Source organism: Heloderma suspectum, chromosome 4 (genome assembly GCF_057233095.1).
Source record: "Heloderma suspectum isolate Gila_16-S chromosome 4, 16-S_ref, whole genome shotgun sequence".
NCBI lineage: Eukaryota > Metazoa > Chordata > Lepidosauria > Squamata > Helodermatidae > Heloderma > Heloderma suspectum.
The window spans coordinates 239,893,345-239,918,605 of NC_139461.1; the positions used below are offsets into that span (position 1 = coordinate 239,893,345).

General features: G+C 42.8%; 1 protein-coding gene across 2 annotated transcripts in view; it reads left to right on the forward strand.

The window, feature by feature from the left end:
* SORT1 (sortilin 1) overlaps positions 1-19,138 on the forward strand; it is a 60,136-nt gene extending 40,998 nt beyond the window's left edge. For both annotated transcript variants that reach the window (XM_084852875.1, XM_084852877.1), the window contains exons 9-20: positions 118-262; positions 1,046-1,201; positions 2,496-2,602; positions 3,291-3,393; positions 3,624-3,792; positions 4,705-4,895; positions 7,176-7,365; positions 11,695-11,811; positions 12,506-12,614; positions 13,068-13,174; positions 15,167-15,278; positions 15,536-19,138. In XM_084852875.1, coding sequence (XP_084709001.1) covers positions 118-262; positions 1,046-1,201; positions 2,496-2,602; positions 3,291-3,393; positions 3,624-3,792; positions 4,705-4,895; positions 7,176-7,365; positions 11,695-11,811; positions 12,506-12,614; positions 13,068-13,174; positions 15,167-15,278; positions 15,536-15,550 — 1,521 coding nt within the window. In that variant the 3' untranslated portion in view covers positions 15,551-19,138. The remainder of the gene's footprint in view (positions 1-117; positions 263-1,045; positions 1,202-2,495; positions 2,603-3,290; positions 3,394-3,623; positions 3,793-4,704; positions 4,896-7,175; positions 7,366-11,694; positions 11,812-12,505; positions 12,615-13,067; positions 13,175-15,166; positions 15,279-15,535) is intronic.
* The last annotated feature ends 6,123 nt before the right edge of the window (positions 19,139-25,261 follow it).

Here is a 25,261-nt window from a genome sequence, read left to right on the forward strand (position 1 = left end):
ATATAAAAACAGTTTACATAGAAACATATAAAGAGACAGCAGACATGCGCGCGTGCACACCCCCCCCTTCAAACAATTTTAACAATCAAGAATTTTAACAATCATTGCATTCTCTAGGGAACTACCAGGCGAATCCATGTGTCACTGGATCAAGGTGAAACCTGGAACATGGCCCAGCTTCCTTCAGTCGGACAAGAACAGTTTTACTCTATCTTGGCAGCTAACGATGACATGGTGTTCATGCACGTAGACGAACCTGGAGGTGAGAGAGAGAGGAGGCAGGATGGGTGGTGTGTACTTAAATAGATCTAAATCTCAGTATGTGCTTCATGTCGATTGCAAAAGTGCCGTTCAGAGGTGCTCTTAAAATACAAAGATGAAAAGCATACAGCATAGGCATCTAAAGTGCCTTTTGAAGTTTTTCAGGAAACCTTTGAGTCATCTGTTTTGTTTGAACAGTCTGTTGTATATTTCTAGCTGCTGACTGCGTTTTGTTAGGGGTTTAATATTATTGTTTGATTAGTGCTTACATTTTATATTTTTACTTGCAAACCACTTGGTGATTTATTATGAAGGGTGGTATATAAATGAAATAAATAAAGTTAATCCCAGAAATAACATTCACATACGCACGCTTCTAAAGAAATGTGGACAACCTTAACCAGAATGGTGAAGTATCCGAATCGTACGCTTGGTAAACTCACTGCCAGAATATTTTCAAATCATCACTTTGGGAAGTCAGTCATGGTGCCAGTTGTGTATACAAACATTTGGCATCCTTGTAGCTTTCCCCTGCTTCCCACACCAGTTATCAAGCACACTGTATGGGCCTATTCATTTGTGTTCAGATAGTCATCATTTGTTTAGTTATCCATCCAGTTTATTATAATACAATTTAGGCTGCTCTGAAATGGACATATATCATATATAGCCAGCTTTCTAGGCCTGGTAACTTTTAATGGTGGATATTGATAGTGCTAAGTTGACAGCCCTGTTTTGTGTAACTCTGACCCCTGAGCCTTGCAATCTGCTGTTTTTCTTGCAGATACTGGATATGGAACAATTTACACCTCTGATGATCAAGGCATCATATATTCTAAGTCTCTAGAAAGGCACCTCTACACCACCACTGGAGGAGAGACAGATTTCACCAATGTGACCTCCTTGCGAGGCATCTATATCACTAGCGTGCTCTCGGAGGGTGAGTGCTCACTCTTGGTATGGCATGATAATCACAGAGGGCTTAGAGAGTAGCTGGACTGAAACAAGAATTCTCCTAAGAAAGTAGCTAAAACCTAACTCTTCAGTGGGAAGAAATTGAGGCATCTCTGGCAGTCAGCAAAATTAATCAGGACTTCCATAATGCCTGTGCTTCCTGGCTTCTTAGAACGAGCTTATTTTGAGGCTGGGTTGTCTCCTAAGTATTTAGACGGAGGGAAGTAATCCTGTTACCTCCACAGTGTTTCTAAGACGTTCTTGCAGTGCAGGTCTGCCTGAGTAAAGTGAGAAGCCCAGACACATGCCAAGTTGAGATGTAAGGCTGGCAATTCCACTCTGCCTATAGATGGGAATCGCAAGTGTCTTATTCAAAGCAGAAAGATGGCTCATCTGCACAGGAATTACTCCCATTTCTGATCTGGAGCTTCAGTGTCAAACTGTAAATGCTGGAAATGTCCCTGAGAGAGGAGATAATTATATGACTTTGTATCTTAAGTCATGTAAACAAGGCAGACTAGGCTGGCATTGCTTCCATCCCCATCTGCTGTGCAGACAGGTGAATGACTATTGCAGGCTTAGAACATTTGAAGTGGATATTCATACAACATATAACGTTCCTGAAAGAAGCCCTGTATAGATGTGTCCATAGTCCCTGGGCCTGAACTACCTCTTTTGTGGAACTGCATATTTTTAATATTTCATTATTTTCAACTTAAATGCCTGTGTAGTTTCCTAAAACTTGGCCATGTGATTAGTATAGACCTTCCTAAACAGTTTCTGTGAGTGTGTAGAATGATACATTCTGTCGCCTTATAAACTAATGAAATACAGCTATTTCTGTTGCAAGCAAGTTTGATGCTCCTGACATGAGGGTAAAGTTCTTCTTACTTATCTACATTTTCCTGAACAAATTGCAGGTGGTGTTTTCTACTTTAACTTCATTAAAGTGTTTTTCTCAGTAAATTGTCTTTTTATAAAAGCCTATGTTTTTGGCTTTAAATTGCTCAATAGGATATCCTTTCTACGACAGTTTGGAAAACACAGCGGCGTGTTCTGCGTTCAGTTTGGGAGAGTGGCATTGCTCTTTGGTAGTGAAAATGTCCTTTAGTCAGTTTTGTAAGCGTTCAGACTGCTTCTGCAAGATGTCATCTTAAATGATGGTGCTTGCAACGTGTTCTGGATACAAAACAATGTCAATTTTTAATTTTAGAGGGTATGTTGCATGGAATATATCACACAAAAGCAAAGATTTACTTGTTTTCCCCCCACTCAATCAGATAATTCAATTCAGTCGGTGATTACCTTTGACCAAGGAGGGGAATGGGTGCACTTGAGGAAACCTGAAAATGCTGAGTGCGACTCAACAGCTAAAAATAAGGAGAAGGTTTGTCTGTTTTCTGTATTGGCAGAAATGAAATGCAGGAAAATACTGTTGGGTCAAGGCTGTAGTTGTAAGCTATTTGTATGGAAGGAGCTTTTACTGACATTGAGGCTTCTACTAAACGTGTTTAAGGCTGGAGTGTAAGGTTAGGGTGTGATAGTACAGGGAGCCTATAGATCAATTTTGGATGCCAAATTAAAAATATCGTGATGCATATTGAAGTTGCTGCAGCCTTTGGAATTGCTCATTGGGAAACTGGCCTCTGTAGTAGTACCATGACAGGGTAGTCCAGAGAATTCACATAAAGACAGAAAAAACAGAGGTATTTTGCAAGACGAGTGAAATGCTGAATAAACTGTTTATAGTGAGTTGGGCCCAATCGGGGCAAATGATGATGACAGAAAACTGTTTAGAATTCAGCCTCTTAAAAGAACTGAAAACCAGAGGGAATGGGCTTTTGTGTGGAAGAAGCTTCCTGAGGCTATATTCTGTTCTGAACATGCTATGTTGACCAGTGAGGCTTTGAAGTTTAAGATCAATCTGCATCAGTATTGTATCGTTAGAGATTTTCCTCAGTGGCAGATTTATTGAGACTTGAGCAGTTTTGCTAGCTTTGTTTTTAATGAGTCCAAATCTGTTATACTCCTGCACTTTGTTTCCTTTTCTTATTTGGATTATCTTATATTTACAGTGTAGCCTTCACATCCATGCATCCTACAGCATCTCCCAGAAGCTGAATGTACCAATGGCACCTCTGTCTGAACCTAATGCTGTTGGAATTGTCATTGCTCATGGTAAGGAATTAACCTTTATGCACACATAGTATGAAGTGAAATAATGGGAAAGTGCAGAGGTTTTTCTTGCGATCTTTCACTGGTTTATGTATTCTACAGATCCAGCCTGTGTGCTGGGGGGTTTTCCTGCTTGGAAAGGGTGGGTGAACTTCAGAAGGAATACATGTGGTACTCCATCATCAGAAAACCATAGTGTATTCACTTCCATGGTATTGGGCATTTTGTTGCAGGAAGCGTTGGAGATGCCATTTCAATAATAAACCCAGATGTTTACATTTCGGATGATGGTGGCTACACCTGGGCACGGATGCTCAAAGGACCGCATCACTATGCCATCTTGGATTCTGGGGGCATCATTGTGGCTGTGGAGCAAACCCATCATCCTATCAATGTGATTAGGTATGCAGGAGCTCACTTTTGCTAATTCTTGTACAGTGGGAAGACGTGAGAGATTCATTGTCCACTTCCTGACAGCCACATCACTAGCTAGCATGTTCTAGGTCCCTGTACAATAGTGTCAAGAGAAAAACTGGGTTGGTCTTAGTTTAGAATGTATGAAACATTAGGGGTGCTTCCAGGCAAGGCTTTTATCCTGCAAACACCCTGCTTCATTCATAGAATTTTACTGGGGGGCCAGACATTGTCTTCATTGTATTGCCCTCAACTATCTTTTTTTCTTTCCACACAAAAAACCTGTTGTTTGTTAATTTGTATTGCACGCTGCCTAGAGTGGCTGGGTAGCCAGCCAGATGGGTGGCTAATAAATCTAATGAATGAATGAATAAATAAATAAATAAATAAATAAAATTAAGGAAGAATAGATACAGAATGATTAGTAGCACTAAGAGTCCTCCATCTGGAACACCCTCGGACAGACAAGAAAGGCCAGCCTTTCCATGAAGCAGTTGCTTGGGACAAAATATTTCAGAAGGAGTCCCAATTTCCATTCCTTTGTGCCATTTTAAAAAAACAAGCTCTATTCCAGAACAGGCCGGGTTCAGTTTGAGATAGATATACCTGGAACTCCAGCTAGGAAGAAAGCAGCTAACAGAAGAGGGATTGAATCTTCTTGCCAGCCTCCATTGCAGTTGCACTCTCCTGGTATTGCTTTGCAGAGAAGTAATAGCACCCCAAATTTCTATATACACAAAGTGACCGGTGAGCATGTAGTTTGGCTTAGCATTCCCTTAACCTGTCTTGCATCCTCAGTTGTTCAGGGTGGGTGCCAATGGCTTCATGAGGCTTTCTGGTGATTTTAAATGACCCACAGTAATAATTCTAAACCTCATTCCTAATCATTGTCTGTTTTAGGTTCTCCACAGATGAAGGGCAGTGCTGGCACAACTATGTTTTCAATAAGGAACCTATTACTTTCACTGGCCTAGCATCAGAGCCAGGAGCCAAATCAATGAACGTTAGTATCTGGGGATTTAGAGAGAGCTTTCTGTCCCGGCAGTGGATCTCATATACCATTGACTTCAGTGATCTCCTCAAAAGGGACTGTGAGTAATCTTTCTTTCCTTAAAATAAAGAGGGATGTCAGGAGGCTGCTTGCCTTCAAACTGACCTGACTATATTTGCAAGTTAGAACAGTCTGACAAACTGGAGGATCTGATTTATTTTATTTATTTAAAACATTTCTATCCCGCCCTAGATCATTAAGATCGCAGGGCGGCATACAGATAAAATCAATGTAAACAGTATAAAACAATAAATAATTTAAACACCTAAAAACATATTAAACTATTAAACAAGCTAAAACCAGTTAAAATTTAAAACAGTTAAAACAATGTGCTAGGGAATGCATTTAGCCCTCAAAGGCTTTGGTAAAAAGCTATGTTTTTACTTGCTGCCAAAACGAGACCAATGTCTGTGCCAATCGGGCCTCCAAGGGGAAGGCATTCCACAACCGGGGTGCCACAGCAGAGAAGGCTCTGTCCCACATCCCACCATAGTGTATGTCTCGTACTGGTGGGACGCAGAGGAGGGCCCCTCCAACAGCTCGGGCAGGCATATATAGGGAGAGGCGCTCCCTCAAATATTGAGGCCCCAAATCACGTAGGGCTTTAAATGTCATCACCAAAACCTTGACTTCCGACTGGAAGCATATTGGCAGCCAGTGCAATTCCTTTAAAACCAGTGTTATATGGTTTTTATGGGGTGTTCTGGTCAGCAGTCTAGCTGCTGCATTTTGCGCTAGCTGCAACTTCTGAGTCATCTTCAAGGGCAGCCCCATGTAAAGTGCATTGCAATAGTCTAATCTGGAAGTTACCAGTGCATGTACTACTGTGGCTAGGTTACCCCTGTCCAGGAAAGGCCGTAGCTGGTGGATCAGCCGAAGCTGGCCCCAACCGGGCCATGGAGTCCAGCTGGAGCTCCAATGACAGAGATGGATCTAGGAGTACTCCCAAGCTTTGCACGTGCTCCTTCAAGGGGGTGCAACCCCATCCAGGACAGGTCGCTTACCCAATTCCCAGACTCGGAAACCACCAATCCACAGAGCTTCCATCTTGTCAGGATTTAGCTTCAGTTTATTGGCCCTCATCCAGCCCATTATAGCCTCCAGGCACTGGTCCAGCACCTTCACCGCTATCTTGTATATTACGGGAAGGGAACTGAATTGGGGTGGGGGCCTGGGGCCCCCCCCAGCCCCACACCTGCCAGATGACATTGGGGGCATGGCCACACCCCTTGACCTCATCGTTCACTGACATGAAGCATCAGCTGTAGCACCAGCCAGTGCTTTGTATCATAGATGCTTTGTCCACATCATGTCCTGCCCGATGGGGGAAAGCGTGGCGAGGGCAAAGTGGCCCCAGCCAAAGCTGTGGCTGAAGCAGTCCCTCATCTGGGACTGCTTTGCCTGTGCCATGTCCTTCCCAGTGGGAGAAGGCATGGCACAGGCAAAGCACTCCAATCATTAATCAGAGGTAACAGGGGATCATTGATTGGAGATAATGGGGATTCCTCTCTGCACCCCTTCCCTAATCTTACAGGGGCCTTAGGGAGCCTGCAGGGAGGGGGATCACCTTGTTATCTCAGTTCAGTGATGGGAGATAATGGGGATTCCCGCACCTTCACAAGCCCTTGGTAGACTCCTGGGGATGGGGCTTGGCATGGAGCAGGGCCCACCCTCAGAGGGAGCCAGATGGGGAACATCTGTGGGTTGGATTAAGTCTGTGGGTCAGAGGTTCCCCTCCACAGTTGTATAGGCTGCTAGTGTGAGACTGTGCCTGGTTAAGACTGTACAGGTTAGTTTTTCAAATTGCATAAGAGGCTACCTCAGTTATTCCAGCTGCAGTAAACTGGACACGTGCACCTTGGAAAGTATTTGGGTTCTTTAGGAAAAAATACAAGAACTCCGATAATTTTCTCAAGCTGAAGTAAGGACTCAGAAAAATTGCCTAGTCTCCACCACTCCCTCCCATCCTTAAAAGCCATTCCTGCCAGCCCCTACCCCACAAAATGCACTCCCCTTTCCCCTTTAATCAGCAGCAGAAGAGAGGGAGGTTTTGTTCCTTTTCTTCATGCTCTTTGTTGCTCAGACTTAGTGGATAATAGCATAGTCATGTGTGAAGACCACAGGATATGTAGTTCACTCCAGGGCTGTTGGAACTGGAAGAACTACAAGGCAGTTATCTTGGATTCCAGTGAGGGCCCACCCTAATTCTGTGGGTGATTCCACCACAGAATTCTGCAGGAAAGCACCCAAAAGAGTCACCTATTTTTCTTTTTAGTAGCTTTTGGCTGTTTGAGGAATCTAGTCATTATTCCCTCCTTAGGTGAAGAGAAGGACTATACAAAGTGGTTGGCTCACTCCAATGACCCCAGTAACCCTGCAGATGGCTGTATACTAGGCTACAAGGAGGAATACCTACGGCTTCGCAAGTCATCTGTCTGTCAGAACGGCCGTGACTACATGGTGACCAAGCAACCATCTGTCTGCATTTGCACATTAGATGACTTCCTTTGGTATGCTTGGGGGGGTTTCTCCCATCTTTCTTCTCCATAGCAGTGTTTTAAGTGTTCTGAAATAGCCAGTGGAGTGACCATAGCCATTTCCTTTTGAGCTTCCCTGAAATATTAAGGGAATGCTTTTGAGGGAGGTGGAATCACAGTGTGTCTGTATATGTGAATGAAGTATTTTGAGAAGGTAGTCGAGTGATTTAAGTATTTGTTATCTAACTACAGTGGAACTAGAGATTTCCCAAAAGAAATCCCTAATTTTGCAGCCCAAATTCAATTATCAGTTTAACTTTAAACCAACAAGATGCCAAAGTCACTGTTGGGGTATTTTCTGTAGGTGAATGAACATGGAAGATTTTGAGTTGGCAATTCTTCCACATCAGCCAGTGTTGTATCATCTGCATGCATACGTGCTCCCCTGCACTACATATTTGGGACCAAAGTGGCAACAATCTTCCATACCAGAATAAATCATGCAAACTTGCATTCTTTATTTGGATTCAGAATCTTGTTTTGGCAGGATATGAAGTTCTTGGACAGGGAAGGAAGGGCAGGATAGGGGGCATAAATATATAAAAGCGTGAGTGACTGGGCTCCTGAAGAAGTATAGGAAGCCACTTTCTGCAAGGGAGCAAATATTCCACACACAATCTTCTAGAAACCCTACCAAGACCTCCTGTGCTACAATGTCTTTAGCACAGTGGTGGACAACTTATGGCCTTCCCAGTGTCTTGGCCTACAACTCCCATCAACACTAGCCAGCCTAGTCAGTGGTGAGGGAAATTGTAGGCCAGAACATCTGGAGGGCCAAAAGTTGCCTGACCTCTGCTTTAGCAGATGTTACTTGTGTGATATTCATGCCTTTCTTTGATGTTACAGACTAGCAACTTAATCTTGAAGAATTGTGGCTCAAGGGCTTCTCATAAAGCTGCTAGATTTTTCAGTAGAAAGTAATTCCCCATGTTCAGCCTTGCTTATATTCACCTTTTTTTTTTTTAAGGCCCTCAAGAACTTCTATAGGATAGCTGGGAAAAGTTCAGCCTCTAATAGCACAATCCTAGACATATCTACTAATACGGAAGTCCCCTTGAATTAAATGGGGCTTAATTCCAGGAAATTGAGTATAGGATTGCAGCCTAAACAAATTTAAAGAAGAAGAAAATGGGAGTGGGGGGAAATGTTAAGAAGTCAGGATGTGGTGCAGACATTAAGGAGCAGGGCTATGTGGTTGGCAACCTACAGCACAGGCACTAGCAAATATGTGTCCTCGGCACTTGCACAACCACTGTCCAGACCACAAAATGTATTACAGTAGGTGTTTTTTGAGTGCTGGTAAAATGGTGAAAACTATCTGGATCCCTCACAATAGAGTTACAATTTTACATTTATCACAGGGAGGCTGTTGGTGATTGTACCAAAGCCAGCAATAAGACTTGTGGTAGAATCTGGTTGGGATGATCCAGATAGTTCTCTAGGACTGCTTGAGAAAGCACTAAAAGGGATCTGTACAGAGTATCTGTATCATCTACTCCCAGCTGCAGTTGATCGTGTGAGTGTGTGTGTACACATGTACAGTACCACATTCACTTACATGGATATGCATGTTGCATATTACCTAATTTATTGCGAAATTAGATGCCAGTTCCTAGCAGGAAGTAACCAGAGGCTCCAGAGCAAGGCTGTTTTTTCCTACTTCTTAACATGCTAAGAATAATTGTAGTTAAGTAGATCAAGTGGTGAAAAAACTAAATTCCTGAGTAGCCATTAAAAATATATCATGCGTTTCAGTTGTACAGCCTAAGACAATTTAAAATCACAATATCATAAAGTACAATAAAAAATACAACAAAAGAGGGACCACAGATAAAACATAAACTTTACATAAAGCAGCTGATACTTAACAGGCAAAAGCATGCTGGAATAGAAAGGACTTTATCAACCAGCAAAAAAGGACCGGGGAGGGAGGGAGCCATCTGCACTTCACAGGAGAAGGTGTTCCACCACATTGGTGCAGCCACTGAGAAGGTCCTATATCTCATTGCCATCAACTGTGCCTCCACCGTAGGTGGGACACAGAAAAGGACCTCTCCTTCTGTTCTTAGAGAGCGGGCAGGATGATATAGGAGGAGGTGATCCCTCAAGTATCTTGAATCCAAGCCATTTAGGGCTTGAAAACTAATAACCAACACTTTTAATTATGCCCAGAAACAAGTTGGCAACCACTGCCCACTACCATTCTCACTGCTGTATTCTGGACCAACTGCAGCTTCCAAATACTCTTCAAACACCCATGTAGCGTTACCAGTCTTGACGTAACTAGGGAATATGTTACTGTAGTCAAGTCTGACTACCTCAGGAACAGGCAAAGCTGGTGGCTCAGCCTAAGCTGGGCACAGGCATGCCTGGCCATTGCTGCCACATGGTCATTCAGATGTAAAGGTGAATCCAGAAGCACTCTCAAACTGTGAACCTGGTTCTTCAGGAGGATTACAACCCCATCTAAAACAGGTTGAATACCTATTCCAGAGTTCATCTCCTGACCAGGAGCACATCTGTCTTTTCTGGAGTGAACTTGAGTTTGTTAGCCCTCATCCAGCCCATTACCACCTTCAGGCACCAGTACAGAACCCCAATAGCTTCCTTGGTGTTAGATGGAAAACAGAAATAGAGTTGTGTGTCATTTGCATATTGATGACAATGCACTCCAAAAGCTCGGATGACCTCTCCCAGTGGTTCCACATAGAGATTGAATAAAATGGGGGCAGAATCAATCCCTGAGGGACATTGTAGACAGCCTTCCCAAATCTGGTGCCCTCCAGATGTTTTGGACGATAACTCCCAGGATTCCTGACCATTAGCTAGGCTGGCTGGAGCTGATGGGAGTTGAAGTCCAAAACATCTGGAGGGCACCAGCCTGGGGAAAGCTGCCCATCATCACCTTCTGGAACAGACACTACAACCCCCAGGAACTTGGCTGATTGATGAACTGGAAGGAAGCAAGAACAGCACCCAGTAACCCCTGCCTTCTCCTGTAACGGCCAGTCTATGTGCCATCACCATTCCTCCTTCTGCCCACTATCCTTGTAATAGTTGCACACTCCCGATCCCTAAACCCAGGATAAAGCAAGTCACTAGCCACCTCCACCCAAATATTTACAAAGTGTTACTGCTTGAAACTGAGCAGCCAAAATCTTTTTAGTCTCCTTTTCAGGAAAGCTAAACATTCCCCATCCACTCACCAGCCCCCTGCACACTGAGGCCCATGTTAGTGGAAAAGGGAAGATAATTTAAAGCCTCCAAGCCACAAAAATACCCCCCCCACACACACACACACACGTTTGGATGTACAGCAAAGAGCTAGCCCACCCTCTAACAAACTGCAGTCCCAGAACTCCTCTCTCACTGGAGTTTGGGCTAGCAACAGAAACATAGAAAGAGGGGGCCACCCTCACCCTCAAAACAACTGAAAGAGTGCCCCAAAACATAGGTCCCCAGCCTCCAGAAGCGACCACTATACAGTGGAAGATCAAAATCCTCCTGGGGCGGCAGTTCTGGCCCGTCAAGCCAATCACTCATTTTTCTCTCTCACTAACCAAAATGGCAGATAAAGCTGAAAAGGTGAAAGCTAGTCCTAGCTGGTGGTATTCCCTCTGCTGTTACCATTTTCTACTGATGGTCTCTGCTACCCTTGCTTACAGCCAGGGTGCAGAACCTCAGGCCTGGGGGCCAAATCCCCCCCTCCTGAGTTCCTTAGAAAGCTATGTCCCCTTCCCCTGGCCCACCCCGTTCCCCCAACTACTAATGATTTGGTGGTTTCCTGGCTTTTGTGCAGTTTTTCTCCCCGCTCTAAAAAGTTGAGATGCCTCTCCTAAAGTTTAGTTACTGGCAATAAGAGCTTTAAGCTAAAATATGCTGGTAATTTTGTTTTGTATTTTGACCCTGCCCACCCTTGGAATGCAGCCCCCGACAGTTTCTCTGAAATTGAATTCAGCCCTCAAGCTGAAAGAGGTTCAATACCCCTGGCTTACAGGCTACACACCACAGGACAGAGCCCTTACAGGCTACGCACAGAGTGTCGCCTGTAGCTTACAGGCTACACACAGAGCCCTTTGGCGCTTTCCCTTCAGCTTGCATCACAGGCATGCCAACAGTCATACATATTTGTGGAAAGGGATGGACAAATACTTGCTCAGAGACCTGGCTAGGCTACAGCCAATTCCTCTAATCTGTTTCCAGCACCTTTCAGCCTTTTGCAGTGATAATAAATATGAATTGAGGCTCATGTACTTGATGAGTTTAATGCCCGTTTTCCTGCTTTTGTACATTGTGCTGCAGTGACTTTGGCTACTTCCGCCCAGAAAACCAGTCTGAATGTGTGGAGCAGCCAGAACTGAAGGGTCATGATCTGGAGTTCTGTTTGTTTGGGAAGCGAGAGCGGTTAAAGACCAAAGGGTAATTCTCTTGTAAGATTCTAGTCCACTGGCATGATATCCTAAGTCAGCTACAAGATAGTGTTGGTGTAGGAGCTGGCTTACTGCTATGTGTATTTGCATTTGCTTTTATAAAATAAATATATGCAGGGTTTGCGGGAAAGGATTATTTTCTAGTGATCCACAGTACTTTGTGAAATAATCTTCTTTCTCTCTGTGAACATACGGGTATCTGGAGAAGTAAGAAACATCCCTGGGATCAAGGGATGCCTCTTGCAGTTGTGACCATCACAGAGTAACTCCAGTGGAATAAGAAGTCTGGAGGTCTGTCATAGATTTAAGACAATTCATTAAATGCATTCTGTGGACCAGGGAAGCACGACTGAAATATTTTGGGGACCATAACATGAGCATTTATTGTTTAAGCATCTTTGAGTTCATGAGTTCCTCTTTTTCCTCGGGGCCAGCGTAGTGCTCTTGGCCTGATGTAGACATCCCTCTTAGTAGGCCAGTCTTGGAAGAATTCTGCCTTGTTGGAATGTTTGAAAGCTCTGAGCTGCTGAGGGGTTAGCCAGCCTGGCAACAGTGTAACCATTTTCTCAGCCTCCTGTTGATGATGGGGCATAAATCAATTAGCTAATCTTTGCTGGCTTGGGAAGCTGTTGCATGTAAAAGGAGCTTCCCCATAGCCTACTGAGACTTTTGTTGAATTCCAGGTACCGGAAGATTCCAGGAGACAAATGTCTTGGTGGGGAGAATCCCAACCGTGAAGAGACCGATCTAAAAAAAAAATGTACAAGCAACTACTTGAGCTCAAGTCAGTTGGTAGGTAAAAAATTAAATAAAACTGATGGAAGAACTGCAGCGGGCAAGACCAGACAGAACATTCTAGCCACTGTAAAAAGAATTCAAGAACAACTGCCCACTAACAGTTAATGTTTGAGAAGTCAGCTTTCTTAAAATTCTCTGCTAGTATTAACCTCAGCTCTGAGCAGGCAGTGAGATGAATGAGCTTTCTAAACTGGCTGCTGAAGGTGTGATTAGCATTCTGAGCTACGGAATCCAGTGACAGAGGCCTTCACCCCTTTCAGACTAAGCAGTTGCATTCTGCCTTCCCAAATCTTCACAGCGCTACTGTGTTGCATGCAGGGCTTTGAGGTAGAAAGAACTTGAAGTACGCTAGGAAGATCATTTTAGAAAGTGCGTCGTAGTTGCGGTGGTCTTGTCCTCTAATGTGTCATATAAACCTAAACAATCCTTTCTCCTTTCTTTCTACAGTCTGCCTCCTCCAACTCCACTCCAGTCATCCTGGCTGTAATAGGCTTGATGCTCATCACTGCTGTAGCTGGAGTAGTCATCATTAAGAAATACGTTTGTGGAGGAAGGTGAGGTTTGCAGGGCAGGATGGCAACATAAGTTATAAAGGGCTGTGAAAGAATAGAGCATGCACATTTTGCCCCTTTGTTGCATAGACGCTGAAGGAGCTGAATTTGACTGAAGTGTGCTGGTGGCAAAGGCATACCTCTCCTCCCAGGAGAAAAATAACCTAAGCAATAGTTTCATTGACCTACACAGGTCCTAAATCTATATCCACCTAATCTTGCTAAATCTCAGTTGCCTTAGACCAGACAAAATATCCTAATATATACTGACATTATCATGCACAGTGTGATTGGATTTATTTTGGTAAATACAGCTAGTACAGTTATGCCTTGTCACACAATCCAGGTTTTGTAGTGATACGTTGCCTGCCTCCCATGTATATCTAACATTGCGATGTTGCCTGGGCATTCAAAGAGAAGCATGTCCTGGCCACACAGGCTTTGCAGGATGGTCACAAGGGGACATAAGTCAGTGGTGGTGGACTAGCCCCACCAACAGAAAAGTCACTAAATTAGATGCTTCAGTGCTGGAGAATGATATGTGTGCAGCCTGTAAATAATGAGAAATGTGGAAAATCAAAGGTTCTTGAGGGAGCTTCGCTACTGGGATGGGGAGACTGGTTTCTGGCTGGGGGCGGGGGGATCACATAAGCTCTTCCTACACATCATATAAGCTTAGGAGTAGGATATTTGGATTTCCATAGCATTTCCTGCACAAATAGTAATGGTCTGTAAAGGCCCTGTGGATAGTGATCCTCTTCAATTCTGGAAGGATCATATAACTGCACATAAGGTGATGGCATCCTTATTAAACAGTCCTGTTTCCTGCCAGGAAAATATGTCTTACCCACAGTTATTTCTTATCTATTTCACATGCTGAACAGGCTAAGCTTTAATTCAGTTGTTACTGTTGAGGCATTGCATTACACCACTAACATTACATTACACCACTAAGAGGAATTAGATGGGTTGGGCAAATGATGTGGTTCTTTCCTGTTCTGCATCATCCCTCTCTGGGAAGGAACTGCATAATTTGCTCAACCCACATGGTTCCCCTTTACGAATCTTGTCATTGTGGTATTAGAATACGTAGAATACGTAGTAGCAGTTTCTGTGCCTCAGTGGTAATGTATGAATGAACCCTAAAGCTAGTTTAGGAATAGGAGACTTCCTAGGAAGTGAAATTGAATACAGATTGGAGTGGAACATTGAGAACAAGTTTTGCTTCCCTGTGAGTCGGGCAGAACTAGTTTAGAATGCTTTTGTTTGTGCAGCAAAGTATGGATTACCAGAACCCTAGTTATACAAGATGCTACAGTGGCAGACCTGTGATCCTAGAACACAAGTCCCTGCCAAACATACATATATAAATGGGGTGGTGGTGGTGGTGCTGAACCCTTCCCATGTTTCTTCTTTTCACTCCCGCCCCCTCTAAAACACGCTCCACCCCAACTGCTATACTTCTAGTTGGGCTCTGAGATTGGAGGTAAGGCCCGTTTGGAGAAAAGCAGCTGGGAAAAGGTGGCCACTGGTTGGGTGGAGGGAGAGGAAATTGTGAGCAGGATAAAAGCTCAATAACCCCTCCCAGTTGCCACTTCTCCACCTTAAATCTCCTGCTTTGTCCCTGTCAGGTTGTTCCATGAGGTTATGCCTCTGCTGTGCTTAAACATCTAAATTCAGATTGGTGAGGGCACGTGGCACTTAATCTAGAATCAACTGCATTAATTCTAGGCTAAGTGCATGCGCCCACCTCCATGCCCACTTAGAATACGTCATCTTTTAAAAGTATCTGTTTTTATCACTTCTGCCTTTATAGTGCAGTTGTGCTTTACCCAGAGAAATTGTATTTCAGCAACAATAACCCATATATGGAGTCTTTCTAAAAGTCTATGGACTTTATCTTCACCTCTGTTTCAAAGAACAATGATCTGCTTTGACCAAAGGTGCAACAGCCATGGGTCAAGTTCTTTTTATCTGTGTTTGTCATGCCCCTAGGTTTCTGGTTCACCGATACTCGGTCCTACAACAGCATGCGGAAGCCAATGGCTTTGAAGGACTTGAAACACCAGGGGCCAGCAAAACTGGTTACCATGATGATTCTGATGAGGCAAGTGATTGTGGCCAATAAGTACGTATGTGTGCTGTGCATCTTTCTAAGCAGTATTTGTTAGCTTAGACTGAAAAATGTGAATTCCCAACGTGTAATTTTGACCTGTGCCTGTTTGAAAAGGCCATAAGCGTGTTTCTGTGAGATGGTGGGGCTAAGAACTACTTTAATAGAATACTTGGCTTATATTTGCCAGAGAAGACTCTTGATCCTGAATACTAACAAGAAGAATTCTCTCTTTTTCTTTCTCTGCTCAGGATCTCCTGGAGTAATATTACAGATCTTGCTAGAATTGGTTACGTATGGGATTGGATGCTGCTACAAAAAGGCGTGAATGCCGACAGTCCATTTTACTCCCAACTTCGATGCCTTTCCCATGTCCAAGGGATGCTGTGTTCCTATTGTGGCCATTGAACTATCTAAAACCAGCAAGACTGGAAGAACTGCATTGGGGTGGGGGGTGGGGGGAGAAGACACTGCAGCTCTAAGGAAGAAAGGAAGGCTTTTTAAAAAATGTAACATTTTAATCAGATTTCTTTCATGCTCTTAAAAGAGAACTAAATAGGAATGTGGAAGCAACATTTCACTAAATATTAGCATTACTAGGTACAACATACTATGCTGCTGGAAGAACAGCGCAAATTCCCAGGTAGGGGACATGTTTGACTCAACACTGTGATGATACTGCTTTGAAGGTCCTGCAGTGTGACCAGCACTTTCCTAGCAAGCAGAGCAATGAGATGCTGGAGCAGGAGCTGAGAGAACTAACCAGCACCCCAAAGAGCTTTGTGCTGAAATGGGGTTGCTTTCTGTTTTAACTAAAGTGTAATCAACTGGATAGATGTGTATTGTGCAAAGCAGAGATTATTTCAAGTCTCAGAGCAACTCTGTGGCTGGGCTCTACAATTGCAAGGAACCTAACTGTGAAATCAGCATGTGTGCTGCCATAAATCTTTTTTTAAAAAGAAAAAAAATCATCTGGGTGGGGAAGAGGATAATTTTATAAATGGTAGGACTAAGCAGTACAGATCTCTTAAAAATAAGACTTGTTTAGAATGTTATGATCTCTTGAAGCAACAGAAATTAGGTGCTTTAGATCGGGTTCTTGAAGGAAAGTTTTATTACTTTACAGGCAGCACATGATGTTGTTCAATGTTCTGTTTTTTGCTATGCACCTTTTTTCTCGAAAGCAATAGATCAGTGGTTGCAGCCCATGCTCCACTTTTATGTACATTTATCAACTTTTACTTACCTGTACAGTTAGTCTGCTATATTGCCCATATGGAGTCATACTCTGTTTTCCAATAATATTTAGTTCACAGAATTGTGAAGTGAATCTTCATGAAGTTATTCTGTAGCTCAGAGTTGGTCTGCTCGATGCCAATTGGCAAGGGAAACATTCCAATCTAATATTTATTGGAGTAGAAACTGAGGGCTTCTTACTGAACAGAAGACATGGAAAAACAAAATATTAAATCATCTGTGGCATAGCTGGTGCTTGATTTCCATTGCCATTAAGGGGCTGAGGTGTTTGAAGAGGCATGACTGAACTGAATGACCTTCCTAACACTCATTTGATTATGTGAATCAGTGTAGGCTCCAGGTGATACTTTTTACCCTTATCTTACGATTTGGTTCTGATCCTATACCAGGGAGTGAGAGTCACATTTTGTGTCAGACAAAAGCATTCATATAATTTTAGCTACACAAAGGAGGAATTTTATGGGCATAAGTGCTTGTTGAAATACACTTTTAGTTATCAGAGGTCTTGCTGTCCTTTAATCGAGATTCACATCCACTAGAAAGTGTGGTTGTTCCAAGAATAATTTTTGGACAGTTCTTATAATAAATACTGATGAATGAACTCTGCTTGTTTTAGAATTGGGCTTAGCAGAGTGAGCTATTTTTAAAAGAAATAAAAAATGTTTGGTTCCCATAGTACTCTCAGTGATGTCATCAGGAGCATGACCAGGTCTGAACACCCGCCAGCCTCACCCTTGCAAATCTACACAACATCACTGCAAGCTTCTGCACTCTACCCCACCTTGCTTCCCTGAAACTTAACTGGCAGAGGGGTAGTGCAAGCAGAAAGTTCTCACTGGAGGCTTCATTGTGAGGCCTCCCTGGTGCCTAGCATACTGCCATATCCCATAACTGCATATATTTCCCAAAGTCTCTGGTATATGGGGTGCTGCCATTTCAGCATTGCAGATGCCAGGGCCAGAAGTGCAGAGGGGTGGATTGTAAGCTCAACTGACTAAGAATTGAACTTGCTTTGTAATGGAGGGGGTGGGTGGAATTGAGCTTGCTCAGTAATGGAGGTCAGCATTACAAGATGGACAGAGTTTTTATTCTAATCCAGGTAGTTGCAGGTTGTGGCAACATCACTAGTTATATGATCTGTTCTGATTTAATATTCATAGTCCTGCTGGCAAATGTCCGGGTTAGTGTTCTGGTTTGGTGAATTGTTAACATTTCTCTCATTATGATTCACCATGTCATGTAGCCAGTATGTTAAATAAGAGTTAGCTTAATCTGTTTGAGGTATGAGCCTGTCACTGGTGACTTGTATCAAATGAAGTAGGATTTGTTAGATATTCAAAGGTTGTTGGGTACTTCCAAGTAGTTAAGAGGTATGCTGGTAAAGTCACAGAGTTTTCCACCCTTCTCTTTGGCAGTAATAAAATGAGAGTAACAAGCTTGGAAGCAAGTTCTTGTCCTGGATTTGTTTTTCTCTCAGTTATTTTGACTTCATTGTGCTTTTTGATAAGGCCCTTACTTCCTCCCTTGCACCCCTGCATAATTTGATTGGATTCCAGAGTGCACTTGTTTTTCCAGTCACCTGGTATACATTTTTTGGTGGCCCTTGTTGAAGATAGGTGCACCAACAAATGTTGGGAAGGAGTGTCTGTCCTCAGAAGAATCTTACTCCGCTTAAAATGATTCTACTGATTATCACTTATAGGGCAGTATAGAAGTACACTCGATGTGTAAATAAAAGTGTTGTTCACAGTGAATTAATGTTTGTTAAATTCATGGTAACCAAGCCTTGAACTGAAGGGGGGTAAATAATCCTGTTTCTCACAGAGGTGCTCCAGAACTGCTCTTCTTTCTTTGAACTTTTTGCTCTACTATGCATGTGCTTACTGAAACTCCATGTATTGGGCTGGCAATGTAAGAGAACCTGTAATGCAGCTGGTGAAGACCTTATCCAATATGATGAGAACATAACAATCTGACTGCTGACTGTTCCCATTATATGCCCAACTTTCCACATGTATTAAAGCATCTCTGGAAGGTAGGCAGGAGAAGAATGTTTATCATGGGGTACCTATCAAGTCAGCCTGTGACCTGTTATGAAGTACATTGGCTGATACAGTGAGAACATTCCCCAAAACTTGAAACCTCCCCAATAAATAAACCAGGGGCTAGTGGCTAGCACACACTTGTTGCCCTAGGCAACAGTTGCCTTCCCTTCCATAGTATTGAATACACAGATAACATTACATGTTTCTCACTGCTGCCCAAGCAACAAAGCAGCCACTGAGATGTTGCCATTGCATGCGCTTTGAAGCATTCTTGTCTTCTTGACATGTTTAAGGCAGACCAGATTATTAAAAGACTCCATACCATGTACATAATGGCTGTAGGATACTACATAACAAAAAGCCATAGCTGATACACTTTTATGCAGAATTTCTTAAAACGTATTGTCTGAGGCAAGGTGCAGAAGGAAAAGGAAGGAGCTATGTATAGAGTTTGTAAATAAGCCTGGCTATATTATAAATTTGTACTGGTATTTTTCTGTATATTTGCAATATTGGGGTTAGAAATAAAAACAAAAATGGAATTTTATTGGACTTCAATGTTGTCTGCCTTTTCTCTTGTGAGCTTGAAACCTCTTAATGACAGTGTTTCTCACTGTATGCTGAACTGAGCATGGGGATAAGAGCAAATCAGCATCATTTACCCACTTTTTTCAGGCTTTCTGCTTGACACATTAGTTGAACAGAAGGGATACAGCGTAGCTGTATCTGTTTGTAGTTTCTAGCACTACCTTTTCCTCTCACGGGTGTGGAAGGGGAAGGTAGAAGCAACAGGAGTAGACTGATCTACCATCTCACATTTGACCCTTCCTCACTCTCTGCTTCCAACCATTCTGCTTCCCTATAACTTGTGCTACAATCCTGTTTCCCCTGCGAACAGTCTGTGCCGCTGCCTCTGCATTACAATTGTGGAGTCCTTTTCCTTCATTAAAGAGGTGGAAAGGCTCATGAAATGAAGTCTCCATCCAGCTGTTCTGAGCAAAAACAATTCACAAGGAAGGGTCAGTAAAGACTTGGAGACTACATGATGACTGACGCTATTCATTCCACAGGATTCATATTATCAAGCAATAACTAATCATCCTGTGAATTGCATCATGTATGAACGCTTGAAAGTTCTACAGTGGTGTAGTGAAGAAGGAAAGCAGAAGAGTACAGAAATGATGACATCTTGCGCTGGAGTGTTAGGGTAATTAACATGCTTCTCGCTCTGGCATGTGAATGAGCTAATAAGACTTTTCAAGTTTTTCTAGTGTTTGCTATAGATTAGCATAGGAAACTAGAGAGGAAAACAAGCAGAAGTTGGATACCTCTTTGCTTTTCTTTGGGATTCCTTTACTCTAGGACAGCAGTGGGCATGTTCCTGGGGTCTGGGGGCCAATTTTCCCTCCTGAACCCACTGGGGGCTGCACCCCACCTATGTTGGGAAAAAACATATAAATTTCCCTTTAAAGCAAGACATGCACCTTGTTTTAAAGCAAAATTGCATTCCCTGGATGCTTCTGGGAGAACGAATGTGCTTTAAAACAAGGTGCATGCTCCCCACATGCCTTATTTTAAAGGGAAATTAGCATCCCCCCTCTGCTGGCACACCATCAAATTTTGGTGGAAACTCAATGGCCGGGCAGTGGGGGCTGCAAAATTGGCCAGGGGATGGGGGTGGCGTCATATGTTGCCCACCCCTGCTCTAGAAGTTTAAACAGTAACACTTCTTAACAAGATTGCATTTCTAATGAAAAGCTAAAGATTGCATTTCAGCTCAATGTGTTTTACAAGTGGAACATCTGCAGTTAGAGGTAAGCATCACTGAATTCAGTAGATCCTCACCCTCTCCTTACTGCAGCAGTCCCTCCAGCCCCCTGAAAATGCTACGCAAGAGACCCTGCTGAATGGGGTGAACTGGTGTGGGAGAGTGGGTTCCTCTCACAGAAGACAGATCCTGGATGGAACACGCCCTGTAAATTTACTTGTGAATTTTTGTTAGTAATTTGTTTTGGATGTCTATGTTTTAAGATAGAGTTTTTAACTTGTGTGTTAGTTTGAGCATATATAACAGGAAAAATGTTATATATTCTGGGGGTGTGACAATGAATTCTACTTAGGGGCATGGCGCTGGGGCCCTGTTATGCTCAACTCCTGCACCTCAAAATGTACCACTACACTGGTCCAGCATCCACCCAGCTGTCAAATTTAAAAATTGTATTGGAGTTTTGAAATAAACGGCACCAATTGGTATGCTATCTACTGTTTGCAGAGACTAGCTACTGTGCCTGTTTGGAGAATGGTGGTGGGATAGTATCCAAGCAGCAAAATTATGTGCTCTTGTGTTTTTCTGAAGGGCTTCGGCTCGTCATCTGTATCTAAACCGATCCAGGCGATTCCAGCATATAAATTCAACTTCCCATGTACTGATTTGTCCTTTTATCGTCACCACCATTAAGTGCTGAGAACACTTCTGCTTCTCTCAGAACAGAGGTAATCACATTTCATAAACGTCATCGTGGGCTCTTTGTACCTGTTAATTACGTGTTTACTGTATGTTTTCATGGTGAGTCTTCTTCACTAAACTGTTTAAGATCAAGTCCATATCACCAGATTTCACTACAAGTTGAGCCCCTCTAAAATTTGCTAAAGACGCTGTCACTCGTAGCCCCTCTAAATGGAGCAAGGCTTCGCTAAGCAGTCAAATGTCTTGTTGCTTGGCCCAGGCATTTGAGGGATTAACCTGGAATGCCTCTTGGAGGGCGAGGAGGCTGTCTTTGTCCATTAATTCAGACCACAAGATTTCCCCCTCGAGAGCACTGATATGTCTGGATGCTCACTGGTTCTGCACACGGTTCTAGCCACCTTTTATAAGAATAATTGCATACTAGGAATTAATGTCAGTGACAAATCCTATGTTTTTAAAACTTCTTGTATTAACAGCTCTGCTGTAGTGATATACTTCTTAAAAACAGCAAGACATGTTCTTACAGTTAACAGTGGGTTTTTTTTTCAGTTGCATTTTTCTTATGGTGGGTTTGGGGAGCTGCTGAATCTCACTTTCCCCTACTGAAGAGTGAGTGAGTGTGTGTGTGTGTGTGTACATCACCCTGTAATAGTGCCTCTGGGATGAAGTTCAAGTTGCATCTGGCAATTTCGGTGACAAAACTATTCAGAATCCAAGCTCTTCCACAGTTGTAATTTCATTCATTCATTCATTCATTTATTTCATTTCTATACAGCCCAATAGCCAAAGCTCTCTGGGCGGTTCACAAAAAGTAAAACCAAATGGCACACAATAAAACACTTTAAAATATATAGAACATCAAAACCACAATGAGGGCCACCAATCAGTAACAGGAAAAAGTTCAGTTCCATGTTGTTTTTCTACACATCCATAAGGCCTAGGAAAAGGCTCGTAACTTTCCCCCAGGGCACCCACGTTCACACCTAGTACAGGCACTTCTGAACTACTGGGATCAGAAGCTGCATTTAATGAACTCATCAAAAATAAGCACCTCTTCCTCTCACGGGTGTGGAAGAGAAAGGTAGAAGCAACAGGAGTAGACTGATCTACCATCTCACATTCTTAGCACAGGATATACCAACTGCTATGCTAGTGCGACTACAGATTAGTGTCTAGACACTAGATGAAGAATATGTTATGTCCCTTTGGTGCTTTGGCAGCCTTGGGACTGAATTAGACATTAAGTGGCAAACTGGAATCTAGGAATCTGGGAATCTGAATCCCCGCTTCTCCAGTGTGCAAAGAAACAGTAGAGAAAGACAGCTATATTTGCAGTGACAAAGAATCCTGGAAAACTATTAAACCCCTCCCTGCTCTCCCCCCTAGTCAGGGTTCCTAGGTGTTTGTGTGCCAGTGGAGAGGAGGAGGATCATGTACACAGCCTTGGCTCCTTGGAGGAAAGGCAGGATATAAATGTAATTAATTAAAATAAAGTAGGGGAAAAACAGTGGACAGGAGATTTCGGCACCTACAACAGCTACCACTTCTCCCTTGCAAATTATGAAATTTTCTAGACGAGGCCTTTGTTGTGTGCTCATCATTCCTCACTCACCATTGCTTACAAGCGCTTTAGATGATGTCATGACCCTCCAGTTTCATGTCTATTTTTAAAGAGTGCGGGGGGGGGGGGGGTTGAAGCAGGGAAAATCCACTAGCCCTTGCCAATGTAGTTGCATTATTCCACTGTACCACAGTGCCATCTAGATCTTATGTAGCAGAAAGGCAGTAAAGGAAAATAACTTTATGTGGAGCTCCAATCTTAATTCTGCAATGAAATCAGAAGTATAAACAGTGGGTTAAACCTCATCTAGAAAAGCTCTATGTCTCCCGCAGTTAGTGCCTCACTTCTTTATCTCTGGTTGTTTCTTCCTTTTGGTGGTGTATTTGCAAAACAGATTTCCACATCTTCTCCCTGGAACGTATGCCTGTTATGCTTGAATCTTTGCCCTCTCTCTTATCCTCCTGAGTGCAGGGTGAATGAAACAGGTTTGCATACTTGAGTGGGAGAGGTTGGCGTAACAGGTTTCCATTTGCCCAGCACATGCAGCATGCACAGGGGAAAAGCAAAAGGATATGAACTACGAAAACACACTCTCCCCATTGCAAAATAATAAACAATGAGATTTTTTGTTAGCATCTCTCCAGTGGTTGAAACAGGCTGTGTCATGTTGAGAGTTCTACTTAAAGGGGGAAATGTATATGTTTTGTCTACTAATGTTAAATAATGTGTGACTCAAAATATCTTTATTACAGATAGGTAATATATTATTTTAAAAATAAAAAGAATTAGAGAATGGGCATCGATTTATTGCACACTCATGATTGGCCCCTCATGGAAGTTTGTGGGTCCTTTATACGATGTCATCAACCTCCAGGATGTCTCCCACACTTTCCCCAGTTTATCCTGCTTTCAAAAGATCGGAGATAAGCTAGAATTTAAAAAAAAACCCTGCAGAATATAATTCAGCCACTAGATGGCACTGTTTCATTAAAAATATAGAAAGCCCAGGTAAGGCTGCCCAGAAAGGGCGTTTTCAATTCCACAGTCATGTTTGTTGTCTAAAGGAGCCCATCCTAATCATGCCAGGGAAACGGAAGCAGAAAGCGCTGGTAAGGCTGCAGGATTTTTCCATAATGTAGGGAAGCCCAATGTTTCATTTAAATGCCCAATGGTACAATGGGGAAGAGCCCTAGCACAGTGGTATAGCACATGCTGGGCATGCAGAAGGTTCCAGGTTCAACCTCTGGTATCTCCAGGTAGGGCTGGTAAAGACATTGGTCTGAAACCTTGAAGAGCCACTGCCAGTCAGTGTAGACAATATCATGTTAGGTGGACCAGTGGTTTTTGACTTGGCGTAAGGCAGCCTCTTATGTTCTACATGGTGCTTATTTAGGAAGTGGGGTCAAGACTTGGGGACCCATTCCAAGCATTTGTACAACAGTAGCTATTGGATCTTATCTGCCTGCAAGGCCTCTTTGCTTCCACAGGGATGCTTCACAAGGACTGTTTCTGTGGCTGGAGAGGTGGTGGATCTTTGGAGCTATTGAAGCTCTGAAGTCCAGTGAAATGCATATCAATTTCAGTTGAGAGCAGGAGTTTGGGGGAAAGGATTCCCTAGCAGGATTTGGAAGGCTATAGGAAAGAGCTGCTGTAGTGCAATCCATAGTCTATCGAATTGGGCTGCCTGTATCATCAGGGCTTCCTAACACACATCTGAAGGATAATTGTGTACATTACAGTTTACTTCACAAAAATTCTGTCATGAACACATGTGCAAACATCAATGAGCAACCTCTTTTTCTCTCTCTGTGTGTGTGTTGTTTTGTTGCTAAGAAAATAAATACCAGAAAGAATTAGCATGCAAGCTGAAACCTACTTCCCAGAGAGGATTAGTTAATGTATATGGGACCGCTCCAATAGAAATGATTTGTATAAAACTGCAGGCTTAAAATTGTAAATATGAGCATTTCTGAGCAAAGTATATTAGCTGTACTGCTTTTCTGTATTCTGAGTAATATTGCCTTTGACAGAATGTTATTGAGGAAAATCCCTTGGTTTAATATCTCCTGAAATGCCACTGAATTTTGAAAGAAACGATAAAAGATTCAAGCAAGTGGAAGGCTGGTACCATATTTATCATTGATGTCGTAGTATTTTAACAAGAGGCTGAGGAAAATTTGGAGGTAAATCATGGTCAGATATATAATACAGGCTTCAGTCCTATGCAGATTTACCTGGGTGTAAGTAAACATGCATAGGGTTAGGATAAGAGGCACCTGGCTCTTATCCTAAACTGAAGAAAAGATTTAGGATAAATTGCAGGAAAAGCTTCCTACATCTAGGAATATTGGGGAATTTTTTTAAAAAAACCATCAAGCAGATGTAGAGCCTTTCTACATGAGGCTTTTATTGTGTGCTTGTGATTCCTCCCTCATGATAGTTTGCAGGCCCTTTACACGGCATCCTCCTCCAGAGCCTATCTCGTGCTTTGCAACCATTATCGCTTTTTTCTAATAAGGAAAGTCTGGAATTTTTCTGAATAGCATTATAGAAGCCTCATGTATTTGTGCAATTCTGCTGTACCACAGTGCCTAGTGGTTATGTAATGGAGCATATAGAAAGGCAGATGAAGAAAAACCCTTGGGGG